Genomic DNA, 26,130 nt, shown 5'->3' with positions numbered 1-26,130 from the left:
ATGCCAAGTTTCAATTGGGCCACAACTGTCTGTCTCGACTGTCAGGAACTCTTCAAGCAGGTAGAAGTCCGTACGCCTCTGATGCGCAGCTGACAAAGCCTTCTGCCCTGTTCGTTTCCTGATGGGCAGAAACAGCTCAGCAGCCTGAAGTTTGAGGCGGCTCTTGATGGATGCACTACAGAATAAATATTTCAGTTGAACTGTGACTGGCAAACCAGACACAGAAAGGGCAGAAGTTAAAACGTGGCCCATGTTAATTCTCCTACGATAAAGATGGGATTCCAGGTATGCGCTGGTAGATCTCTGGTTGATCAGCAGTAGATCAGGCAAGGATTTCTGGCTCCCTTAATTTATTGCAGCACCAAAATTACTTCCCATACTCTTAAATTATGACAAAAACTGTAGGCCTATATGTATATATTGTTAAACCTACAGAGCCATGCATGGGATCCCAGGGGTCTTGTTCCTCAACCAGGGTGAGTGCTCAACCAGGGTCATTAAAATTTTTGGGTCTAGTAGACCCAATTTGAGTCACACGACTCAACTTGATTTTTGTTGTTGTATATATTTCAGCAATCCCAAAGTTTGAAAGTCAGTAGCAGAGATGCTGTAAATCTGTCACGGACCAGTGTATTGGCCCTACACAAAGAGGGCACAGCAGAACGCTCAACACACTCAGGATATTGCTCAAGGCTGCACCATCTCTCTATCTACACACACACACACACACACACACACACACACACGTATGTCAACACCCAGGGCTGTCAGGTGAACCAAGGATTCACTTCTGCATCTTTCCTCTTCTGGTGCAGCAAGGAATGCGCATTGGTCCAGAGGCAGAGATGGGCCCATCACCTTCTGAAACCTCAAGCTCCATTATGTGCATGTCACTGGAAATTCTTGCCTTGCTTCAGAAGGTCAGGATTAAGTCCAGTCTTAAGCCTGGGGTGGTTTCATTTCCATCATTCATCTGCCCACACACAAGTGCCTGCCTACAGTGAGCCTTTAAAGGGTTACACCAGGTCACCCTGATGCAACCCCTGCTGTGTGTGGGACCATCGAGACTCCACAAACTTCTCAGTACACACAACTGCAAGCACGGACATACACAGAACAGTGAGACACTTTGACCGGGAAGAACAGTTTTCTCCTTTATTAGAAAGTAAAGGAACTTAAAGCGATGAGAAAGCTTGATGAAAACTACTTCCAAGCCGACTTCCCAGTTTTAAGGTTGCTGTTTGGTTTAAGCCACAGGCCAATTCGCATCAGGGCCGAAAGAATACACCGTGTCTCCACAACAACAACCATCTATAACAGGCATAGGCACAGGCAACAGTCGATGACTGGCTTGGTGGCTGGGCTGTGCCTAAAGGAAAAGCCAGTGGGGGAGGGACCCCCTGAAGATTAAAAAAAAAAACAAAAGCCAAGAGTACAAAAAATAATTAACAATAACTCGGGCTGTACCCTCCAGCCAAAAGGGATCTGCCATTACAAAAAGAAAAGAAAATGTGTGAAAGAGAGGGGCAGTAGCCAGCCTGCTGATGGGAAACGAGAGGACTCTCTGGCCTCCCGGGACTCGGAAGGCTCAGCCAATGTAGATGCGATGGAAGTCGTTGGCCCCGAAAGCAGCGTTGCACTTGGGGCACTTGCGCTGCCGGGTGTCGTAGCGCGTTTTCACGCACTCAAAGCAGAAGACGTGGAAGCACTTGGTGAGCACAGCATCCTTCTTGCGCATGTTGCAGCAGGGGCAGGTCAGGCGGCCCTTGGGAAAGAAAGAGGCATCATTTAAGGTACACCTGGCGGCTGCCGAGGCTAATAATAATAATAATAATAATAATAATAATAATAATAATAATTCCTTTGTATCCTGCCCATGTGACTGGGTTTCCACAGCCACTCTGGGCAGCTTCTGACATATATAAAAACATAATTAAGCATTAAACATGAAGAAAATTCCCAGATCCTGAATGGAATAACTGTGCCCCTAAAGGACCAGGTGCGCAGCCTGGGAGTCATTTTAGGCTCGCAGCTCTCTGTGGAGACTCACACTGTCTACCAGCTCCACCTGGTACACTGGCTGAGACCCTACCTGCCTGCGCATTATCTCGCCAGAGTAGTACATGCCCTGGTTATCTCCCACTTGGACTACTGCAATACACTCTATGTGGGGCTACCTTTGAAGGTGACCTGGAAACTACAAGTAATCCAGAATGCGGCAGCTAGACTGGTGACTGGGAGCGGCCGCCGGGACCATATTGTTTACAACAGGGTGGGGAGTCTGTGGCTCTCGAGATGTTGCTAGGACTGCAACTCCTATTGTCCCTGGGTCTGATGGGAGGTGAGGGGCGGGGTCACATCTGGAAGGCCACCAGTCCCTGACCTCTGATTGCCCCAAAGTGTCAGAGGGTACTCTCCTGCGATTAGCTCAGAACTGCTGCCATGTCCCAGCCACAGTCCCTTGGGCACTGCTAACCGGGGTCTACTTCCAATGCTAATCTGGCTCAGCCCAAATCCATCCTCCAAGGGGGACATTGGCATCCCGTTGCCTACCTTGTAATCTTTGATCTCCTCCATAAGAATCTCGTCGCAGTTGGGAACCATGTCGGGTTTCTTGGTGGTCTCCAGTTTCCTCCGCAGCCTCGAGATGTCTTCCTGCAGGGGAACATTAGCCAAATACATGTCATTAGGACCAGCACCTTCTCTCCTAAGAGCTGCAAAAGGCTCCCAGGTGTAAATTTGCAAGCTCTGCCCATTTTCCTTGAAAGGGGGGGGGGGCTTCTTCACAAGGGAGGATGCATCACACACATTCAAACCATACTGGTATGATACATGATTAGCTTAGATAATTTGGATGAGGCAGAGCAATGTGACCATGAAGCTCTGGCTTCAGGAAGTGAGGGGTGTCAAATGTGCTTCCTAGAGCATTTGACTGGCCAGTTGGGAAGATATTGCTGGACAAAGACAAGAGTCTTCAGTGCTCACTATAGCACATGTTTCAAATGCAAAGGTCCCCATTTTGATCCCTGGCATCTCCTGGCAGGACTGGGCATGTGCCCTGCCTAAATCCCAGGCAGTTGCCATCAGTATGTGTGGACAATGCTCTGCTGAGCAGACTGAGTGTCTGAGTCAACATATGGCAACTTCCTACGTAGGGATTCTTCTTAAGTACGGATTCACAACCAGCAGCGACCAGGGAGAAAAACAGTGAGTGAAAACAGCTGAAGTTGAGCCATGGCGATGGAGGGCAACCATTCAGACAAGGTGGAAACCAAAGCACTGGCAGAGGGCAAGAGGCAGGAACTTTGAGTTAATATGAATGGAAGCAAAGGCAGATTTGGCCCAAGGTAGCCAAAGCTGCTTGCCGGGTACCTGGGCTCGCTTGAAGTTGAACATGTCTTTCTCCTTGGTCACACTGTTCTCCACAATCTCATCCTGGAAGTCGTGCAGTTTCTTCTGTGCCAGCTCCAGCTGCGCCCGAAGGTCATCAGCTAGCTGGGCCGCATCCATAGCCTGAAGAGCAAAACAATGAAAAATCCTCTCTCTCTTTCTGGCCAGCTGCTGACCTTGGAGGGATGGACAAAAGCAGCCCAGAGTGTCAACCTATTGTTGCACTTCCCACTTTTAAAAGGCATCTGCAGACCTTTTTGCTCACAGCTCCCTACTCAAAGGCAGCAAAGCTTTCAGGCTTTGCTTTGGCAAAATCTTCAAAGGGAAGATTTAGAGTCAAAATGAAGGGGGGGGGGATCCTGGAGGGTAAAATCGAGCAGGTTATTATTCCGGCTGCACTAATGTGCGGCACAGAAATAGCCACAGATAAGGAGCTAAGAATAACCTGCCTGGATTAACAGAAGGCCCGAGGTCCTCCAGATATCACAGGACCAAATGCCACCAACCTCTCCAGCATGGCCAACAGGCAGGGAGGTGTGTCCCAGCAGGATCATTCTCATCTCCAGACTGTGCCCACATACACCAACCAAGGGCAGGTGATGGAGTAGCCAGAAACCAAACTGCATGCCTCTTTTTGTTGTTGTTTTGCTAGTGCAGCAGTGCCCATTCCCACCAGTGCCATTTCTTCAGGGGGGAACCCTTCCAAGAGATTCTCATCACCATCATCATCAACCCCCTCCTCTCCTCCTGACCTCTGACCCCACTGCTTGCTCTGCTTCCCTGTTACTCTCTCGTCACTTATCCCTCCCGGAAACCTCTGCCCAGCTAATTATTTTCATCTGGCTGCCCTGCTCATTATCCCTTTGAAGTTCCACTCTTCCTTTCATCCGCTGCCCCTTTTGGTCTTCATCAAATCTCTCTGTGGCCACTGGTTTGGTGTGGTGTGGGGTTGTTGTTTTTTTTGAAAAACAAACAAACAAACAACTCCAGAGGGGTATGTATAATCTGTTTTTGTGTCCTAATTACGGCATTATTTGGGATTTCTCAGCAGCTTCCCCCTGGAGGGAGATCAAATAAAATAACCGTTCCTTCGCATTAATGATGGGGCAAGCGTTCAAAGGACTCACACAGCCGCTGCAGCTCAGAGAGAAAGAAGCTGGTCGGCGTGTCTTCGTAACTACCTTCCAGGCACCAGGCAAACTGAGCCCCTGGCCCCCTCGGGCTTTTCACAGCGTTTCATCTGGCTTTGAGGATAACTGCTCCTCTGCTCAGCTTGCAGTTTGCTTTATTGGTTTCCTTCTGCCTATTGGTGTTTTTATTATGTTCTTTTGCAGCCATGGGTTCCTGCTTTGTCTTACTTTATCACTAGCTTTCTTAAATGTAAAGGGCGAGATACACCTTCTAATAAATAATGCTGCTCCAGATTGATTTGTTACATCAATATTCTGCCTTTCCTCCCAAATAGCACAAGACACTATCATGAGCCCACCTGCGTTTAAAATCACAAACGGCCCTGCGGGTGGCGGGAGACTGGTCCAAGATCACTAATCGAGGATGGGTTTTGGTGCAATAACCATCATACTGACATGGTAAGCAACTTATACCTATTTGTTTCCATTAATTAATTTAAAAGCATTTCTAGACCACTCAACATTTAAAATATCAAAGCGGCATACGAAAACACAACAGTACCATAAAAACAGAGATGCAATATAAGAGCCACTAAAAACAGCTGTTACAGAAGCAGAAATGCCAAAATAACAGGGTCCAATCTTATGGGTCAGAGAAAGCCTGGGCAAAAAGATGCGTCTTCACATGACATCTATGAAAACACACCTTCTTGGATAAGGCTTCTCAAATGGAAGAGGAAGGGCATTCCACAATGCAAGGGCAATGATGGATAATGCCTGGTTTTGAGCCACTGCCCTATGATATTCTGCAGGTTGTGGCACCCCAAAGAAAATTTTCCCCAGATGATCTCAGTAATCTTACAGGCCTACACAGGGGCAGGCAGTCTTTTCAAGCTTACCTTCCGCTTGTTCATTTCCAGGGCCTGGGTTCGCAAGCCCAGCTCCTTTTCTCCTGTGCCAATGTTGCTCTGCAGGAGATGCTCTTTCTCCTCTAGCTTGCGTACAACTTGCAACTGGGCATCCACCTTCAAGAGGCAAGAACACGGAATCACAGAATTGTAGAGTTGGAAGGGACCCTGAGGATCATCTACTCTGACCCCCTGCACTGCAGGAATAGGGATCGAACCTGCAACCTCTGCATCATCAGCACTGCACTCTAACCAACTGAGCTATCCATTCTGCTCATCACAGCCATCAAGAATGTTACCTGCCCCAAAGTGGAAACAAGCAGAAGTCCCAGAAAAGGAAGACTGGATACAAAAACTCATGGAATATGCAGAAATGGCGAAACTTACCAAAAGAATTAGAAATCAACAAACTTTTCTTATGAAAGAATGGAAATGGTTTATTGAATATTTACAAACAAATTGTAAACTGATAAAAAACATTAGCAGGAATAATATAATAATAACCAGCAGTTTTATAACAGTATATATTTACAGAAGATAAATAAATGAGCAAAATGGATATGCAGAAGATATTAAAAAACAAATTTAAAGAACCGCAGAAAGAGGGGGAAGGAAGTCAAAATTTGGAAGTGTTAAATTGATTGTAAAACTAATGAAATGTATAAATTTGAAAAATATGGGGGGGGGCCCTAAAAGAAAACCTTGCTTTTTCTTGAAGGCAACAGGTGAAGTATTCAGGAAACTGAATTCTGAACCCCAAGCGCTGAGCCCTTTGCTCCTCCTGTCCAACTCCCCTTTCCCCACTCACCTGCGTCTTCAAGGTGAGCACCTGGTCTGCCAGCTCCTCCTTCTCTTCTTTCAGCAACTTGTGGATCTGGTTGGATTTGATGCGCTCCGACATGAGCTTGAAGTTGGCGTCATCCTTCTCTCTGAGCTGCTGCATCAGTCGGATGTTCTGTTCCTGCATGTCCTCAAAGGCCTGGCCCGTCACGTCCATTTCGGAGAGCAGCGCCTCCTCTTCCTGGAAGAACAGCAGAGCAACCAATGGGGAAACGAGGCTGCACTTTCAACCCTTCCCTTTCTGCCAGGGGTGGGGGTGCTCCTGAACTCCTACCAGCCCCAGCAAGCATAGCCACAGACAGACAGTGGTACCTCGGGTTAAGAAGGTCTGGAGGTCTGTTCTTAACCTGAAACTGTTCTTAATCTGAAGCACCACTTTAGCTAATGGGGTCTCCCGCTGCCACCGCGCAATTTCTGTTCTCAACCTGAAGCAAAGTTCTTAACCCAAGGTACTATTTCTGGGTTAGTGGAGTCTGTAACCTGAAGCGTCTGTAACCCAAGGTACCACAGTATTTATGAGTTCCTCTTTGAAATTTACAAGAAAGGAAGAAAACAAGCATTTTTAAAAAAATGGGAGAAAGATCTGGAGATTAATACACAGGACAGTGTTTGGGGCTGGACTGGCAATAAAACAGGGGGAAATATTAGTAAGCAATAAATCTAAGAGATCATTACCACAAAACCTGACACCAAATGTCTTTGACCCCTCATAAACTGAAACATGTATAGCCTAGCTCATGCTTATTGTGGAGATGTGGTATATCGCACACATTTTATATTCATATTTTCAGGAAACATAACAAGATAAATTTTTTTTTACTGCAATCATACTTTGGACTATATAAAAGCAAATCACATAGTTGGAATCCCCCCCCCAAAAAAATCCAATAAATTATCTAGAAGAGTGAGTAGAGAGTACAGATGCAGAAATGGTAACTAAACTCCTGACTGCAGCTAAAAGATTGATTTCAACGTATTAGGTTTTTTTTTAAGAAAGCAAAATGGTTTTGTAGAATCTGGCATATGGCGATAACATATAAACTCACCATGTACAACCAAAGGACAATGTATTGTGTGAACACAGATTTATAAAGATGGGCAAGGGATCTTTTTTGGTTTTTTGTACTGCAAATTTACCACAAGGATAGAAGACTATATTCACTATTTTATTTTGAAAGGCCTTTTGGAAAAATAAAAACTTGTTTTTATCTCTTCCTATTTTTATACAGAAACTTTCTCTCTAATGCTCCTCACCTGCTTAGCCATGGCGAGTTTCTTCTGCAGGTATTCTATCTGTTCCTCCACAGCCCGGATCTTCCGAAGCGCGTCCTCGTCTGCCATTTTTTTGCTCTCTTTCTTCTCCTTGTCCTCCAGTTCCTTCACCCTCTGCCTCAGCTCCTCCAACTGGCAAGAAGTAGGTCAGGGAAAGGAGTTGGGTTGAAAAAATAATAAGTATATACACAAAGTATCAAATGTGGCGACAGTAATAATAATACAACAAAACAACACCACAAACTGGCTTATAAATACAAAACCAAATTTACTAGAATAATAGCTAGAATACAGATAAACTTGTAACCATTCAAACAACAAACATACTAAGGTGCCATGTGAAAGACAAAGCCTGGAGATACTGTGAACATGGAGTGGATAAATATACAACTGTATCTTAACAAGTTACATGTGCAGTAAACGTTATACAGACTGGATAAATGGTTCTGTTGTTTGAATGGTTACAAGTTTATCTGTATTCTAGCTATTATTCTAGTAAATTTGGTTTTGTATTTATAAGCCAGTTTGTGGTGTTGTTTTGTTGAAAAAATAATAACCAGGAAAGGGATTTTTAAAAAGGCCACAAAAAGCTACTGCCAACCTTTGGCCGTCACCTCCCAGAGGAAATTCGTCTGAAATACATGCGGTTTTCAATGAATTAAACTTTGGTAAGGAATCAAGTTTTCCCCAGGTCCGCAATGCATCTTTAAGGCAGAGAGCCACCCTCCACAGAACCCTTTGCGTTTTGCAAAAAGTGGGGAGGACTTTGCAGCAATGGACCTTAAGCAGGGGGGGATTTGTGGCTATCCAAATAGATGCCGTTGGACTGCGACTCCCATCAGCTCCAGTCAACATGGCCACTGGTGGTGGAAGCTGAAATATCTGGAGGTCACTGCTTCCCCAGCCCTGCCTTCAAGAGTCTACGGAGGAAATGTCCAAATGCTATGCCCAAGTTACTATGTTGCTTTAGGATGCACTGAGAGCCTAAGAAGCCCCATGAGGAACAGGAGAACAGAATATAAACATTGATTGGGTGGGTGGGAGGTTGCCTGCTCTTGATAGGGTTACACTCCCTCCGAAGGAGCAGGTATGTGGCTTGGGGGTCCTCCTGGGTTCTTTGCTGTTGCTTGAGGTTCAGGTGGCCTCAGTGGCATGGGGTGCCTTTGGCTGGTGACCCAGATATGCCCGTATCTGGACAGGGATAGCCTTACCGTCATCTATGCTCTGGTAACCTCTAGGTTCAATTATTACAATTAGGGCTACATCTGAAGACCACTTGGAACTTCAGCTGGTGCAGAATTCAGCAGCCAGGTTGCTCACCGGAGCCAGACGGTTTGAGCATATTACACCGATCCTGGCTCAACTGCACTGGTTGTCCATTAGTTTCCAGGCCCAATTCAAAGTGGTGGTTTTGACCCACAAAACCTTCAAAGGCTCAGGACCACAATACCTCAAGGACCGCCTCTTTCCATATGAACCTACTTGGGACCCTGAAATCATAATCTGAGGCCCTTCTTTGTGTGCGCCCTCCACGAAAGGATCGGAGGACAGCAACCAAAGAACGGGCCTTTTCTTCAGTTTGTGGCTCCATGTTTGTGGAACATTGTGCTTTCATGATACGTCTTTCGGTTCCAGGCAAAAATATTCCTCTTCCGACAGGCCATGGGCTGGTTGACATTCTGTTTTTTTAAATGATATTTATTGAAACCCAAGAATTTTTTTTAAAAAAATACACAAAAAAGACAAAATTACAAAAAAGGAAAAAAAGAATAATAGAAACACAAAAAGAAAAAGAAACAATAAAACCATTTTTTCCAAATTCTCCACATTTCATTACCTTCTTTCCCTGACCTCCTCCCTCTCCCATCTCTTGTTTCTTGATTAGTAATTGTCCCAGCAAATCCTTTCCATAGTTCATAATATTTTATCATTATGTTATCTTACTCTAATCTCATTTTATCTGGTTGACATTCTATGTCCTTTTAATTGTGTTTGTTGGATGGGGCGGTGAGGGGTTTCTTTCATTCTTGTCCAGGGGGCCACATATTGAGGATCTAGATAACCCTTGCGGTCACTTCCAACTCCACAGTTCCAGTTACAGATAGGTAGCCGTGTTGGTCTGCCATAGTCAAAATAAAAAAATTCCTTCCAGTAGCACCTTAAAGACCAACTAAGTTAGTTCTTGGTATGAGCTTTCATGTGCATGCACACTTCTTCAGATACACACAGTTCCAGAAAGGCTTGCTTTTATTATGCATTTTGTGTTTTGTATTTTGATGCTGTGAACTGCTGCCCTGAGGTATTCGGACAAAAGGCAGGTGGCATGCAAATTCAAGAAGTAAAATAAAATAAATAAATTGAGCAATGGCAGGCACAATTACCTCAGCTTTGGCCTTCTTCTCTGCAGCCATCAGTTGGACTTTGTCTCTCTGCTCCTTCGGGGCAGAGCGGTACATATCCAAAAGCAATTTCATTTCCTTCTGGCTTTCTTGAGCCTTCCTGAATATATCAAAAAAAGAAAGTGAGAATGCGGCTAAGGCATTCTTATGGGATATGGTCTACTTCAAATCAATAACTGCTTCCTGCCATCTCATTGTGGGACTCTGAGTAGGCATGTATTGGGTACAAAATAGGGATACTTCAATCCAAATGTGTTTGAACTAGAACAATTCAGTACTTGAGCTGGGCGATCTATGGTCAGAACTGGATGCTCACAATTTTTCTGTTGTTTAAGGGGGTGTTTAAGGAGATAACAGAAATCGCTGGGTTAAAGCTGACCGAAAGTCCAGAGGTAGCATTACTATCAATTTATGACGGGGTGGAAGGATCGCAGGCTAACTTGCTCACAAATTTATTGACAGCTGCACGAATTACGATGGCTAGGAAGTGGAAGGGGCAAGCAGAATATAAAATGTAAGAATGGTATAAAGAGGTGTGGGATATAGCTATTAATGATAAATTAACATGTGCCATTAAGGTAAGATGGGGAATATGCAAGAAAAATGATTTTGTGGAGATACGGAGGGTGTTTGTCGAATTTGTACTGTTAAAATGGAAAGAGATCAAACCATCGTAAGAGGTGTTGGAATTTTGGGAGGTTGGATTAGTTACAATGGAATAGTCTCGGTGGTGGGGTGCACATTTTTATTCTTATTTATTTATGATTATTACTTTGTCAAATAAAATAAAATAGAACTGGATGCTCAGGAGGGAGTGTGCAAGAACTGTTTCTCAGTCACTGAAAGTTACAAGCAATAAGAGGCCCAATAGCCCAGAGAAGAGAGATTGCAACCACCCAGGCCAGCACATTAAGCAATGGGGGGTGCCTTTTCGCGAATCCTAAGAGGGAGACAATCACTGTGTATGTGATGATTCTTGTCCTTGAACTGGGTAAGAAAGCTCATTTGGTCTCATGTGCTGCACACATCCACACTGCCCAAAGTGCTGACAGCTGAGAAACAGCCCCAGAGGGCTCCTAGCAAATCCATGAACATCATCTGGCTTACTACCAGCAGAAACTTAACCAAGGCTACTCAGGAGCGCATCCTACTGACTTAAATGGGGCTCGCTCCCAAGCAAGCGGGGTTAAGATTGCAGCCTCGTTATGTAAGAGCGTGAAATTTGGAACAGGCTAGCTAGGCGCAACAGCCGCACCACAATTCAGAGCCTTGCTGCCACCTGTTGAGATTCAGATATGTAGGATGCCGGAAACAGCCACACCAAAAGAACAGAACAGTTGTACCTTGGATCTCAAATGCCTTGGCTCCTGAACAAATCAGCTCCCAAACGACTGAAACCTGGAAGTGAGTGTTCTGGTTTCCAAACGTTTTTTGGAACCCGAGCGTCCTACGCGGATTCCGATTGGCTGCAGGAGTTTACTTCAGCCAATCGGAAGCCGCACTTTGGTTTCTGAATATTCTGGAAGTTGAGCAGACTTCCAGAACAGATTCTGGAAGGTACAACTGTACACCGACAATACTTGGCAACTGCCAAAAGGATCCAACCATCAAAGAGCAAACTGCGCCCATCTTACTTTAGATCCGCCTTCAGCTGCTTGACCAACTCAGCTTCCTTCTTCCTGCCGTCGTCGTGCTTCCCCTTATCCTTGTCTTTACTGGACTCCCTCTCCTTCTCGGACTCCTTCTGCTTCTGCCGCTCCCTCTCTTTCTCCTTCTCCCGTTCCCGCTCCTTCTCTTTCTCCTTTTCCTTCTCCCGCTCCCGCTCCTTCTCCCGCCGCTCCCGCTCCCGTTCCTCTTCGTCCCGTTTCGCTTTGCTCTCCAGCGCGTCCTCGGAGGGGCCCTTGGAGGCAGAGCCCTGGGAAGAAGAAGAAGGGTCGTCGGCGTCCTGCTTGATCTCCAGCGGCTCCTCCTTGGGGTCCTCCGTGCTGGACTGGGAGTGCAGGAGGGCGCTCCCGCTGCGGGAACGGGTCTGCAGAACAGCGGGACATGCGCACGCATGAGAACATGCAAAAGCTGCCTTCTGTCGCCGGTTCATCCAATGCAGTGCTGTCTACTCTGATTGGCAGCTGCCACCCAGGATTTCGGATAGGGGCATTCCCAGCCCGACTTGGAGATGCCAGGACTTGGGATCTTTTGCATAAGCTATGACCCCCTCCCCCAAAAAACTTACATTGAATACTTTCCCATAAGGATTGTTTATGGGCTTCTCTTGCCCTTGGACTTGACTGGAAAGACAAGGACACCCTTGCTCTGGCACACCCAGGACAGAACTTTGAGAACAAGGTGGTAGCACAATGTGCTTTCGGAGTGATAGTATGCTGAGCACAAATATAATTTTTAATGTGCCCATATGGATTGTTTTTCTTTGTGTTCTCTCTCTCTTATGCTATCAATAGGTATGGCTTTCTCTACCACACTCATTACTGTTCTTGTTCAATAGTTTAGCACGACCTAATAATAATAATAATAATAATAATAATAATAATAATAATAATATTTTTTAAAAAAAAATCATGCCCCGCCCATCTGGCTGGGTTGCCCCAGCCACTTTGGTCGGCTTCCAGCACATATAAATACATAATGAAATATCAAACATTAATAGTAACAATCTGATCCAATAGGAAAAAGCCACAATAAATCTTAAATACAGTGGTACCTCGGGTTAAGAACTTAATTCGTTCCGGAGGTCTGTTCTTAACCTGAAGCACCACTTTAACTAATGGGGCCTCCCGCTGCTGCCGCACCGCCGGAGCACGATTTCTGTTCTCATCCTGAAGCAAAGTTCTTAACCCAAGGTACTATTTCTGGGTTAGTGGAGTCTGTAACCTGAAGTGTTTGTAACCTGAAGCGTATGTAACCCGAGGTACCACTGTAAACAACTCATATCAAATAAAGCAATATTCAATAATGCATTATAATCTAATAGCAAAGAATAAAACTATGATGAAGAATTGCTAATCAATAATTAACAAAAACAGCAAATCACAATGCATAAAATACCACAAAACATATGTATATAAAACTATGTACCGTATTTTTCCGTGTACAAGACTAGGGTTTTTTCCCCCTTAAAATAATGTCAAAAATTAGGGGGCGTCTTACACATGGATACATCTCCCCCTATTTTCTTAAATCTGAGTCCCCCAAAATAGGAGGAGTCTTATACATGGGGGTGTCTTATAGACGGAAAAATACGGTATATAAGAAGCCTTCAAGATTAATCAATGAAAGCCCTTTTTAGCAACTCGAAAAAGAACACCCTGATTACTCATGTAGAGAGAGTGTGTGTATATAGGTATAGAAATATATAGATATACAGTATAATGCATGCTCGCAAAAACTGAGGGTAAGCTCAATTGAAAAAGAGGCATTGCCCCCTTTTCTGTCACTCCCACATGCTATTTTTTTAAAAAAAACCTGGCCTAAAAAAACACCGTCTCACTTCCAGCCTCCTCCATTGTCTCCTCGGCTTCTCCACCTCCCTTACCTTGCTCAGATCAGACTGTGCCTCCCGCAGCTTCCGCTTGTATCTCAGGACCTCCCCTTTCAGCTGGTGGTTGTGGTTCTGGAGGCTGCTGATGAGGTGCCGCATCTCCCGATTGATAGGACCTGCGTGAAGACCATCACATGGGAAGAGCCAAGATACGGTAAGATCTTCCGGCTCTTCTAGATCGGTTGCAAAAGAACCTGAGAAGGGGCCTTCCTTTCAGGAGATTCTTTTCTCCAGCTGGTCCAGTCTAAGGAAGGGGAACCTCAGGGCCAAGTGTGGCCCTCCAGGCCTTTCTATCTGGCCCTTGGCACTCTCCTCAGACCACACTCCCTCTCCCTCTAAGCTACATCTCTTGCCAGTTCCTGGACAGAGGACAAAGAGGGGTGTGTGAGTATACGTGTAGAAACTGAGGTCCAGCTCCGAGGGCCTTCTGGCGGTTCCCTCACTGCGAGAAGCCAAGTTACAGGGAACCAGGGCCTTCTCGGTAGTGGCACCCGCCCTGTGGAACGTCCCCCCCCCCCCCTCAGATGTCAAGGAGAAAAACAACTACCAGGCTTTTAGAAGACATCTGAAGGCAGCCCTGTTTAGGGGAGGTTTTTTAATGTTTGATGCATTACTGTATTTTAATATTTTGTTGGAATCCGCCCAGCGTGGCTGGGGAAGCCCAGCCAGATGGGCGGGGTATGTATGTACGTATGCATGCATGTATATATGTATGTATAAATAAATATATTTTTATTATTAACTAACCTACTGTACAAAGGAAAAATTGTGGGGTTTTTTTTTGCTGTGAGCCACTCTGAGATCTTTGCAAGGAGGACGGCATGCAAATTTAATAAATAAATAAAACAAAACGAATAAGTAAAATAAACTAAAACAAAAATTGCACGTGTTGCTATGCTCACTTTTGTATCCCCCCCCCCCACCTCTGGCATACGGACCCCTAGAAATTTTCCCAGAAGGCAATGTGTTCCTCGGACCGAAAAAGGCCTTGACTGTCTCCAACCTAATGAAGGGCAATGACTGTATGGCATGGATGGACTCCAGCTGCCATCAAGCCCAGCTATAGCTCAGGAGACAGAAGCTGGAGCCCAACAATATCTGAAGGGTCATAGGTACTCTGTCCCTGAAATACGGTTGTCAGAGCGGCCAAGAACGAGACCTTGCAGAAGACACCAAAATGCATGGAATCTCGCTTCCCAGTTACTAGGCCGCCATACAACTTACCGTATTTTTCGCCCTATAGGACGCACCGTCCCATAAGGCGCACCTAGTTTTTTGGGAGGGAAATAAAGGGGGGAAATTATTTCCCCCCCAGGCGCGGGGCTGGGGCGGGGGAGGCCCAAACTTCCCCCGACCCCAGCCCCCAAACAGGCAGCTCTCTGCAAGCCATGGGAGCCCAGCGCTGGCTCCCGCTGCTTGCGGAGAGGTCTGCGAAGCCTGGACGCGCTGATCTCAGCACGTGCAGGCTTCAGCATGCCGGCAACTCTCCGGAAGCAGCGGGAGCGCTCCCGCTGCTTGCGGAGACGTCCGCAAAGCCTGGAGAGCGAGAGGGGTCGGTGCGCACCGACCCCTCTCGCTCTCCAGGCTTCAGCGAAAGCCTGCATTCGCCCCATAGGACGCACACACATTTCCCCTTCATTTTTGGAGGGGGAAAAGTGTGTCCTATAGGGCGAAAAATACAGTAGATGTATTGATTCATTCCATGTATAACAAGTCCCTTCCTTTTTCCTTTAAAGCAGTGTTTATCAAACTTGGGTCTCCAGCTGTTTTGGGGGTTTTTAAGGTTTTTTTTATATTTTTCAAATTTATACATTTCATTAGTTTTGCAACCAATCTAACATTTCCAAATTTTGGCTTCCTTCCCCCTTTCTGCGGTTCCTTAAATTATTTTTTAAATATCTTCTGCATACCCAACTTCGTTTAACTTGCTCGTTTGTTTATCTACTGTAAATATACACACTTATAAAACTGCAGGTTATTACAATAATCCTGCTAATGTTCTTATCTGTTTACAATTTAGCTGTAAATATTCAATAAGCCATTTCCACTCTTTTATAAAAAGTTTGTTATCTTGATTTCTTATTCTTCCGGTATTTCTGCATATTCCATAAGCTTTTGTATCCATTCTTCTTTTTCTGGCACTTTTGCTTCTTTACACTTTGGAGCACGTAACATTCTTGCCGCTGCAGTAGCATACATAAATAAATTTCTATACAATTTAGGTAGTTCTGTCCCTAATAATTCTCAAAAGAAATCTCTAGCTAGCAGGACCATTGGTAAGGGCCGATGGGAGTTGTAGTCCAACAACAGCTAGAGACTCAGGTTTGAGAAACACGGCTTTAAAAGACGAAACTCAGACTAGCAGAGGTCTGCGGCAGCCGTATTTCAAAATCTGTAACCGTACAGGGTTTACCGTATTTTTCGCTCCATAAGACACACTTTTTTTCCTCCTAAAAAGTAAGGGGAAATGTGAGTGCGTCTTATGGAGCAAATGGCGCTGTGCAGAGAGGGAGAGCTCTCCTGCGAAGCGGGAGGAGGAATGGAGCCCCGCTTCCTGTCCTGGCTTCTGCCTTAGCTGCGCGCAGCCTCTTCCGGGCAGGGGGAGCCTTCATCCCACTGACCTGAAGAGGCTTCGCGCGGCTATCCCAGAAGCCGATCCCTCTTGCTGTTCCGGCTTCTGGAATTCAGATTTTTTTTTCTTGTTTTCCTCCTACAAAAACCAGGTGAGCCTTATGGTCTGGTGCGTCTTATAGAGCGAAAAATACGTATTTTGAGACCTTGTGGTCACAGTGGCTCAAGACAGGGAAAACTAAGGGAGAGAGCTCTCAGGCAAGTTCCTGATTAGAAAAGGGGGATCCCTGATTAGCCACATGCTCAGGGCTTACCTGAAAGATCAGGAAGGTTTTAAGACAAGAAGACTTACTGTACTTTTCCATGTATAAGACGCCCCCGTGTATAAGAATGGGGGGAGATGGCACAGAGCTTTTTTTGCGGAGGATTGCCGAAAGTCACCCACCCGCACGCATCGTCGCCAGCAGAAGCTGCCAATCACCCGCCCGACTGCTGGAGCGTCACCATCCATTGACGCAGCAACCAATGACACGCACAATATCTGCTGAAAGCCGTGGCAGCAACCAATCAAACGTCCACCCTGTGCACTACAGCCCCCACTTTTTAGCATGGTTTTTAAAGAAAAAAACATAGTCTTATACACGGAACAGTACAGTAATACCCAAGAGGTGCACATTGCTCAGGTTATCTGCACAGGTGAGGCTAACCTGGCTGCAGCTCAGCTACTGTGGATGCTTCCCCAAGAGAGGTGCCCAACAAGGAAAACCCAAGTGCCTCTGTGCACAACCCGACTTCAAGTCACCTGCTTGTTCGTTAGCCGCTAGCGTCTGCTCAAACTCTATCCGCAACATCTCATACTCCTTGCGGACCTGAGCAAGGGTGTCTTCGAGCTGAATGACCTCTGTTCGCAGCTTCTTGTGCAGGCTGACTTCATCCCGCTGGTGAGAAAGAGAAGGAGAGATTTCAGCCTCGATGTCTCTGACTTCAGCAGCAGCCCCCTCTTGCTGTGGGACGAGAAGGTGCTGAGAGAAAGGGCTGCAGACCCTCTTCTTATGCCGTGCATGTTGGGTTAAGGACCCAACAGCAGCAGCTAGTTCTCCTGCAGCTTCCCTCTTCTAAATAATTCCTGGACATCCACAGACCCTTGCTTCGAGGGAGGACGGGTGTGCCGCTGTAAGCGGCCAGAGTGATTCAGCATCGCGCTAAGCTCCTGCAGCCAACCGGAAGCCACGGAAACCCCATAGCACGTTCGGGTTCCAAAGAACATTTGCAAACCGGAACACTTACTTCCGGGTTTGCAGCACTCGGGAGCCAAACCGTCTGAGTACCAAGGCGTTTGGGATGCGAGGTACGACTGTAATCCGAAAAGGGTTTCTTCTACAAACACCTCATTGTTAGAGTCTCTTTGTCATATAGTAAGGGACCCCTGACCATTAGGTCCAGTCGTAGCCGACTCTGGGGTTGCGGCGCTCATCTCGCTTTACTGGCCGAGGGAGCCGGTGTACAGCTTCCGGGTCATCTGGCCAGCATGACTAAGCTGCTTCTGGCAAACCAGAGCAGCGCACGGAAACACCGTTTACCTTCCCGGCGGAGCGGTACCTATTTATCTACTTGCACTTTGACGTGCTTTTGAACTGCTAGGTTGGCAGGAGCAGGGACCGAGCAACAGGAGCTCACCCAGTCATGGGGACTCGAACCACCGACCATCCGATCGGCAAGTCCTAGGCTCTGTGGTTTAACCCACAGCACCACCCGCGTCCCTCTTTGTCATATAATAATAAATAAATAAACCTTTATTGTCACTACACCACCTGTGTGCATTGAAATTAAACAAGCCCCCCCCCTCAACACAAACGCTCAGTCTTGCTCGCACTCTGTGTGCTTGTCAGAAGTCAATTGCACCACTATTTTTTTGTCCAGCAGCGAGTTTAGTGCGGGTGCCAACTGCCATGATCCACCCCAAGGAAAGTGAGAGGAAAGAGAGGAAACAAGGGGAGGAAGCCGTTACCTCAATGAGCTCCACCTGGCGCTGGTGGGTACCCCGGGTGCCGTGAAGCAGCGTTCGGGCCTCGTCTAGCTGAGATTTCAGTTGCAGGCTCTCGTTGTACAAAACAGAGAACTGGGATTGCATGCAGCGGTACTCTGGGGTTTCCTTCACCACCTCCTCCACTGCCCGCCTCAGGTCCACCTGGGCAGGGGGCCACAGAACAGGGGGTGGGGAGGCAAAAGAGAAAATGGTGCCCCGTGACACACGCAGAAACAAAAACTGCACTCAACACTATGCAGAAGAGCGGAGGGAATTCCAAATGTCTGCAGTGTGCTTAAACGGCCAGAAAGTGGCAGCACTGCATCAAAAATCGTTCTACAGTTGCAAGGAAACACTCGCTTCATAAGGGAGGGGTGGGAATCTATGGATTTTGAAACACAGCGTGTTGTTTTCAAACAAGCAGCTTCTGAGGAGCCAGGGAATAAAACAAAGAGAGGCACGTTTTTACAGACCTCACCCAAACTGTATCCAAGTCATGCGTAAAGCATGTTATCTTAAGAAAGAAATTCATGAAAGGATCTGCTGAACCCAACCTATGGAGATCACTTAATGCAGGCATCAGCAAACTTTTTCAGCAGGGGGCCGGTCCACTGTCCCTCAGACATTGTGGGGGGGGGCAGACTATATTTTTTTGAGGGGTGGGGATGAACGAATTCCTATGCCCCACAAATAACCCAGAGATACATTTTAAATAAAAGCACACATTCTACTCATGTAAAAGCACCAGGCTGGCCCCACAAATAACCCAGAGATGCATTTTAAATAAAAGCACACATTCTACTCATGTAAAAACACGCTGATTCCTGGACCATCCGCAGGCCGGATTTAGAAGGTGATTGGGCCGGATCCGGCCCCCGGGCTTTAGTTTGCCTACCCATGACTTAATGCATACCTTTCCTCCTTCCAATGAGCTAAAAAGCTGGGATGGGGAGCCTGTTGCCCTCCAGAGGTTCTCAGACACCAAATCCCATCAGCTCCAGCCTGCATAGTCAATGCTTAGAGCTGATGGATGTTGTAGTCCAGCAGTGCGCGCACACACACACACACACATCTCTAGGCTAGAGAGCTCTGCCTCCACTGGCATGGCGGAAGCATCACTCGACATACAACATTTACCTGTCCTAATCAACAAGCCACCTGGATTGAACAGGTCATGCTGCCCCTTGTGGTGAGCTACTAGAACTGCAATAGGGAGCATCTTCCTGGGACAGTAGAGTGTTCTAAGGCTTAGGACTAGCTCAGGGGTCAGCAACCTTTTTCAGCTGTGGGCCAGTCCACAGTCCCTCAGACCATGTGGGGGGCTGGACTATATTTTGTGGGGGGAGGGGGGAATGAATGAATTCCTATGCCCCACAAATAACCCAGAGATGCAGGGTTATAATAAAAGGACACATTCTACTCATGTAAAGATACGCTGATTCTCAGACCGTCAGCGGGCCGGATTGAGAAGGCGATTGGGCCGCATCCAGCGCCCGGCCTTAGGTTGCCTGCCCCTGGACTAGCCTCATCCACACAGGCTGCCAGGAAGTACTAGGAACAGCTTCCATCATCATCATCATCATTATTTTCATCATCCTGCCTTTTAACTGTTAATTAAAATTTAATTTCAAAGTCTGTAAAAATTAAGAGTGCGGGGGTGGGGAGGAGGTATTCCTCGACTATCAGAAACGTGGAAAATACTTTCCCTCCCTGGTACCTTCAACTTGTCGTTCTGCGTGGTCACTTCCTCAAGATCCTGACGCAACTTATCGAGCTCACTCAGGCGGTTCTGGGCAAGCTCCTTGTTTTCCTCGAGTTCGGCATTCATCTCCTCAAACTGCAAAAGAGAGAAAGGGAAAGGAGCCAGTTGCTGAAAGCCCCATTCGCACCTCCACACCCACTGCTACTTCTATGCTTGCCCGTGTGCAAAGTCTCAAGGTTTACCTTCCGAGAGTTGATCGTGATTGTGCCCCCATACAGGCTGCTTCCAGCTCCATACACCTTGTACCCTTTTGAGTTCACCTGCAAAAGACACACTAGTTTTATTTTCAACGTGCAATTTCTTAAGCATCGAGAGCCGCTTTGGAGACGATGGTCCCAAACAAGCGGGATACAAATCTAAAAATAAAATAAGGACAACGCTCGCTAGGCATTCCCTCCTTCCGACAATTAACAGTGGAGGCCGCCATACGCTGAGTCAGGTCATCAATCCATCTAGCTCAGGACGGTCTGCACTGACTGGCAGTATCTCTCCAGGGTTTCTGCCAGGGGTCTCCCCTGGCCACACCTGGAGATGCTGAGGATTGAACCCAGACCAATCCTGTGTGCAAGGCATAGATGCTGCACCATGGAGTTACAGTCCCTGCCAACACCTTCCAGCACTTCTACAACCCTGGGGCTGTTCCCAGGGGTGCTGAGTCTCACCCGCTCCAAGACATCTGCCAGGTGCCTGTTCAGCCTCTGCTCCCGCTTGCGGATCTTGTCGATGTCCCACTGCAGGTCGTCAATCATGGTCTCCAGCACAGAAACGCGAGACTCCGCCATCTCCACTTTCCTTTGCAATTTAGCAAACTGCAGCAAAGGAAGAGGGGCAAGGAGGAGAATGAGAAAGCGCAAGAAACTGTTTTTATCGCAGCTCAGAGAGCAACTGACTGCCTGGACCAGTGATGGCCAAACTTGGCCCTCCATCTGTTTTGGGACTACAACTCCCATCCTCCCTAGCTAACAGGGCCAGTGGTCAGGGATGATGGGAACTGTAGTTCCAAAACAGCTGGAGGGCCAGGTTTGGCCATCGCTGGTCTAAACTTAACTTCCCACATGCTGAGGCAAGCAGATGTTCCCCTCCCTCTTCCCAGAAGCCTCAGTGCTTCCCTTCCACATGGAAAGAAAACGCAGTAGACAGAATGGAGAGTTGCTGCAGTGGCTTGCATGCTCCTCGCTAGACAACCTTGGGCAAGTTACACTCTCTCTGCCTAAAAGCCTCTGGGGGCAACATCAGTTCACCTGGCCATGGCATTTCCTTGGTCCAGTTAACCCACACGCCCAACTTACTCTCTCTCTCTCTCTCTCTCTCTCACACACACACACACACACACACACATATCTACACACTGAAACCCCACAACTTTGTCAACAGGATTCTTTTTCTGCTACCCAGTTTACAGCACTGCAGATCCTCTCCTTGTTACCTCCTGAGACATGGTGCGGTGCTTTTCCTGGAGTAAATCAGCCAGTTCTTGCAGTCGCTTGTTCTCGTTTGCCAGGTAGGAGTTCAGCTCCTGGAGAGCCTCTTCCATCAGAGAAACATCTGAGGGAAGAAAGGCTTTTGGAACACTACTATAAAAAAAAATCGGAAGCTAGAGGGCCTAGGCGTATTCTGTGCAAAACTCAGCACTGACTATGCAAACTCAGCATCCTTAGAATCTTGGCGGGTTTTGTTTTTCAAAGCAAGCTTTTTCCCTCACGGTTAACGACAGATTTCAAAAGTGTGGGAAGCAAGGCCCAGTGATCTCGCATCCGATTTGTGGGGCGGAATTCAACACAGCACTCGGGAGATTGTTCTGTCACCTCAAGCTTTTCTGTCTGCCCAATGGAACAATATCCACTCACACATTGTTCTGGGAGTTCTCCCTACACTCCAGAGTCTATTTGGGGGAGGCAGAGGACATGTGGGGGAAGGCAGGGGGAGGCTTGCATTGACTTCTACTAATGGAACCAGGCAGCTGAATCCAGCCCCCAAGGTTCAAGGTTTCAGCATCCTGCTATTGTTCCTTCATGCTCAGATGTGGAGGCATAGCAATGGTGGCCACGGAAATGCAGAGAGGAGAATGGTCCTGCACTGAAGGAAGAAAGCAAGCAAGCAGCAGCAGACCCACTAAGAATAGGGTTAGCTCTCAACAGCATCTACCGCTCTCATCAAACCATACAATAGGGAACACCTGACGCAACTAATCACAAGGAAAGAGGGGCAGCTAGCAGCCTGGCTTGCTGGCCAAACCTCCAGGAACTAAAAGACTAGGCCCCTGCCCCGAGGAGCATACAATCTAAAATTTGAAACAAGGAGAACCACAACAGTGGTAGCATTTGGCTACTTTGAGATTCATTTCCCCCCCAAGTTATTTATGAACTGCTTTTGAGAACGAAGCCCTCAAAAACGATATATATTTTTGGGAACATCCCATACCTCCGCTGTTCAGCTTCTGGGAGAGCACATCCACCCTCTCCTGGAGCTTATCGTACATGGTCACAATCTGCGTGACGACCCGGCGAGAAGACTCCACGCGCTCCTGCAACTGAGATTCCATTTCCTCGCTGGTGCTGCTGGCCAGCGTAGCCAGGAAAGAGAAGGCCGGCTCAAAGATCTCTCCTAGGAAATGATAAGAAATAATGCCCAGCCATGAAAGGACACAGCTTTGTGCTCCCTGCTATTGTTGTTAAAAAAAAATTGTATACTGCCCTATACCCGTGGGTCTCAGCGTGGTTCACAAGATAAAATCACAATATAAAAACACAAACTACATAAACAAAATAAGAATGAAAACAACCCAAAAAAACCCTCAATACATTTTAAAAGGGCATTTGATGTCAACCACCCAAAGGCCTTGAAACCTAAATGGGGCAGTTATCAATGAATTCATTGTGTCTTGCCCTACTCACCACAGGCCCACAAGGCAAAATGGCTCTAGGTTCTAGGGCATCAGGAAAACTTACGTTTTCAGGGGTAGATTACCCTAAACAGATTGCCATGGTTTTCACAGGAGTTATTTCCAGTTCAGAATTTTCCACACCAGGAGAGAACCTCAGAGCTGCCGCTCCTAAGCCACAATGGCGGCCCATTCTCACCTCTCTCCCGCTCTTCTTTGCGCTCCTGGTTACTGTCCGAATCGGGTTCCGGTTCCGGCACCACCAGGGCTTTCCGTTCTGACAGAAGGTCACCGAGGCCTTGGTCCAAGTCGTAGCGCTTCAAAATGATGCGAATGTTCTCGTCGAACTGAAGGGGAGGGGGAAGAAACACATAGCGCTCAATTTTCAAGGGGGTTGAGACAAGCAGTAGGAAAGGGAATGGGACTGAGAGAGGCAGACCCTGGCACACCTGGCTCCAGTAGCGATTGACAATCAGCAGTGAAGCGTCGTCTGTGGCCTGCCGCCTTTCCAGTTTCTCTATGTGCTCCCGCAACTCATCCTCGATAGCCTGCCGCTGGTCCAGCATCTCTGCCAGCTTCCGGTTCTTGGTCTGGAGGGTGCGGATGTCCAGTTCTTCCTGAAATCACGCCAAGAGCAGTTACCACAATACAGGCTCAACTCAGGCCTAGTTCCCTCCGAGACAGTAGATTTGGCTGCAGAGGAACTGACAGCAGGAGACAACTGGCATAGCGGATTTTTCTTCCAGACCAGGAGAAAGGAGAATGGGGAATTAAAGGACAAGCTCATTAAAAGTGAGCACAGAAAATTAACACGGCAGGAAGAAAGGCTCCAGCGCTAGCCGTGGTAGCTTGTTTGTTTGTTTTCAACGTGCAGAGATTTTTTTAAAAAATTGGGTTGGATGACAGAGTAGCCAATCAAGTAAAACAGGGTGGCCCTCTGGCTACTGCTGGACTCCAACTCCCATCAGGCCCAGTCAGCATAGCTAGTGGGCAGGGGTGCTGGGAGTTGGAGTCCACAGGCCCTCACCTGCAGCCTGCAGCCCAGAAATAGATTTGCGATTGCAAAAAGAACTAGGCTTCAGACCTCCCAGCTATCAAACGGAGCTTATCCCACAGGACCCGATGGGAGCCCAAAAGTGGGAACTGGAATTCCATTCAGCAGATTTGTGTAGAAATGGAGAAGACCACTGCAGAAAGAGATACAAACCGTTGAGGAGACGCCACCAAGTTTAATGGTCTCCACTGTGGTTCCCGAGTCTTCGACTCCCGCCTTCTTCTCCGGAGGTCCGGAGGGACTGGCCTCCGAAGCCACCCGTTTGTTCCCAATCCCAGACATGGTGGGGCAGGACTGGAGGTGCCCCCCTCTCCTGAAAAAAAAGAGAAAGTGTTTTTTATATATACAACAACAAGGTTTTCTTTCTATCTTGCTCCACAGGAAGGATTCCTAACTAGCTGCACAAATCAAATTTGAAACAGCCTTCAAATTAATTATTTATTATTATTATTATTATTATTATTATTATTATTATTATTAGTACCCCGCCCAGCTGACTGGGCTGCCTTGCCACTCTGCGCAGCTTCCAACAAATATAAAAACATGATTATTAACTGGAAACATTAAAAAACTTCCCTAAACAGGGCTGCCTTCAGGTGTCATCTAAAAGTTGTGTAGTTCTGTATCTCCTTGACATCTGATGGGAGAGTCTTCCACAAGGTGGGTGCCACCACTGAGAAGACCCTCTGCATGGTTCCTGTAACTTCACTTCTTGCAGTGAGGGAACCACCGGAAAGCCCTCAGATCTGGACCTCAGTGTCCGGGCTGAATGATGGGGTAGAAACATATAGTGGGCCGAAGCCATTTAGGGCTTGAAAGTTCAGCACCAACACTTTGAATTGTGCTCGGAAATGTACTGGGAGCCAGTGTAGGCCTGCTGCATCTGAAGTTTTGCTTTGAGACCAATCTGCTTCAGAGTAATTGACGCATCACTTTTTAAGTCTGTAAATTGAGCCTACAGATACTTGTTCACTTAGTTCAATGGTGAGGAACCTGTGGGCCTCCAGATGTGGAAAGACGCCATCTCCCATCAGCCCCAGCCCCAGCACTGCTAACATTCAGGGATGATAGGAGCTGTAGTTTAACAACATCTGGAGGGCTGCAGGTTCCCTAACCTGGCTTTACTTCATTCTTTTGCCACTGCTTCTCTGCAGAAGCGAGACTTGGGATCAGAGCCGTCTTTTTTAAAAAGCACACTGGAATCTAGAAATGCAATTATCAAATCTTTAAACACACACCCAGTGCAGACTGAATAAAGCAGGGACGTTTAGGGGCAAGGGTAGCTCCGTAGCCTGCCCAGATGACCTCTACTCTGCCTGAAAACACAAACACAGAACGGGGAATAGAAATAGGGACGTGGAAAGCAAGGGGACTGGAACAGATCCTGGCTGACAAAACTGAACTGCAGGATAGGGAACACAGTTCCACTCCCTGGACAGAAAAGTGCTTGAAAACATGGGCGCCTGATCATCAGAAGCAAAGGCCTTTATTAATTATTATAAATAAGAATAATAATGATTAACATGCTACCCATCTCTGGGTAGACTCCCAACAAAATATTAAAAGCACAATAAAACATCCACCATTGAAAAGTTCCCTGAACGGGGCTGCGTTCAGATGCCTTCTAAAAGTCAAATCATTGTTCATCTGTTTGGCATCTGCTTGTTGGACAAAGCCTCAAAAACAAAAAAACACCTAACCAAAGGCAAGCTTGGAAAATTTCCGTAAAATCTAGAAGAATTTTCCGGATTCCCCCTACCCAAAAAAAAAGATTGAACAGTTGGCAGCCTCTACTCCCTTTCTTTATTTTACCCCTTTTCTCCAAGCAAATCCTGCGACAAGGTGTGCAGTGTTTCCCAAAAATAAAGCCGTGTTCCCTTTTGGCGGGTGGGGGGCAGTCTGCACATGCCTTGGGGCACCCTCTCCAGGGCAGTGGGAAGTTTTGAAACCCCAGAGTGGCCACGGTAGCACCCCAAAAAGCGAGCACCCAGAGGCCCCTGGCTGAGCCTGCCAACCCAAAGCACTGTCACCCACTCCCACCCCAGGCTCTGGTGGCTGCCAGCCAGAGCTGGAATGAAACCCACCCGGGCAAGGGAGCCCCCTCTGCCCCCTTCTGCCCTAGGCCTCCCCCCAACCCCCAACGTCGTCCCGCCCCTCAGGAAATGAAACCGTCCCCCCCACCCGCTCCCCCCGGTCGTCGCAGGTGTGCCCATCCTCCCAGCACTCTCACCTGCAGACCCAGCCGAGCCTCCGACCTCCGGCAGTTGCTCCACAGGAAGCAGCCCTTCGATGACGACAGAGGCGGCTCGGCCAATCGCGTCTGGCTCCTCCCACCCTCTCTTTC

The 26,130-nt window shown here is 47.2% G+C and overlaps 1 protein-coding gene across 3 annotated transcripts; it reads right to left on the bottom strand.

Annotated features, from left to right (window-relative positions):
• Positions 1 to 1,557: 1,557 nt before the first annotated feature.
• RNF20 (ring finger protein 20) lies at positions 1,558 to 26,130 on the bottom strand. Of its 3 annotated transcripts, none has more exons than XM_082204665.1 (20): positions 26,017 to 26,130; positions 23,940 to 24,099; positions 23,182 to 23,349; positions 22,932 to 23,079; positions 22,273 to 22,455; positions 21,278 to 21,396; positions 20,514 to 20,660; positions 20,034 to 20,111; positions 19,807 to 19,926; positions 18,072 to 18,251; positions 16,866 to 17,001; positions 13,487 to 13,608; positions 11,574 to 11,968; positions 9,922 to 10,039; positions 7,523 to 7,672; positions 6,237 to 6,449; positions 5,420 to 5,545; positions 3,373 to 3,513; positions 2,554 to 2,655; positions 1,558 to 1,765 (listed from the first exon to the last, which is right to left on the bottom strand). In XM_082204665.1, exons 2-20 carry the CDS (start codon positions 24,066 to 24,068, stop codon positions 1,589 to 1,591), a joined length of 2,952 nt encoding a protein of 983 aa, XP_082060791.1. In that variant the 5' UTR covers positions 24,069 to 24,099; positions 26,017 to 26,130; the 3' UTR covers positions 1,558 to 1,588. The 3 variants fall into 3 exon arrangements, with proteins under 3 accessions (XP_082060791.1, XP_082060792.1, XP_082060793.1); XM_082204666.1 differs by having other exon boundaries at positions 11,574 to 11,854; XM_082204667.1 differs by having other exon boundaries at positions 22,932 to 23,349; positions 26,017 to 26,124.

The sequence above is a fragment of the Podarcis vaucheri genome, assembly GCF_965113315.1.
Source record: "Podarcis vaucheri genome assembly, chromosome: 17".
In the NCBI taxonomy this organism is placed as follows: domain Eukaryota; kingdom Metazoa; phylum Chordata; class Lepidosauria; order Squamata; family Lacertidae; genus Podarcis; species Podarcis vaucheri.
Note: the sequence above shows the minus strand (reverse complement) of the source record. Positions and strands in the feature narration are given on the sequence as shown.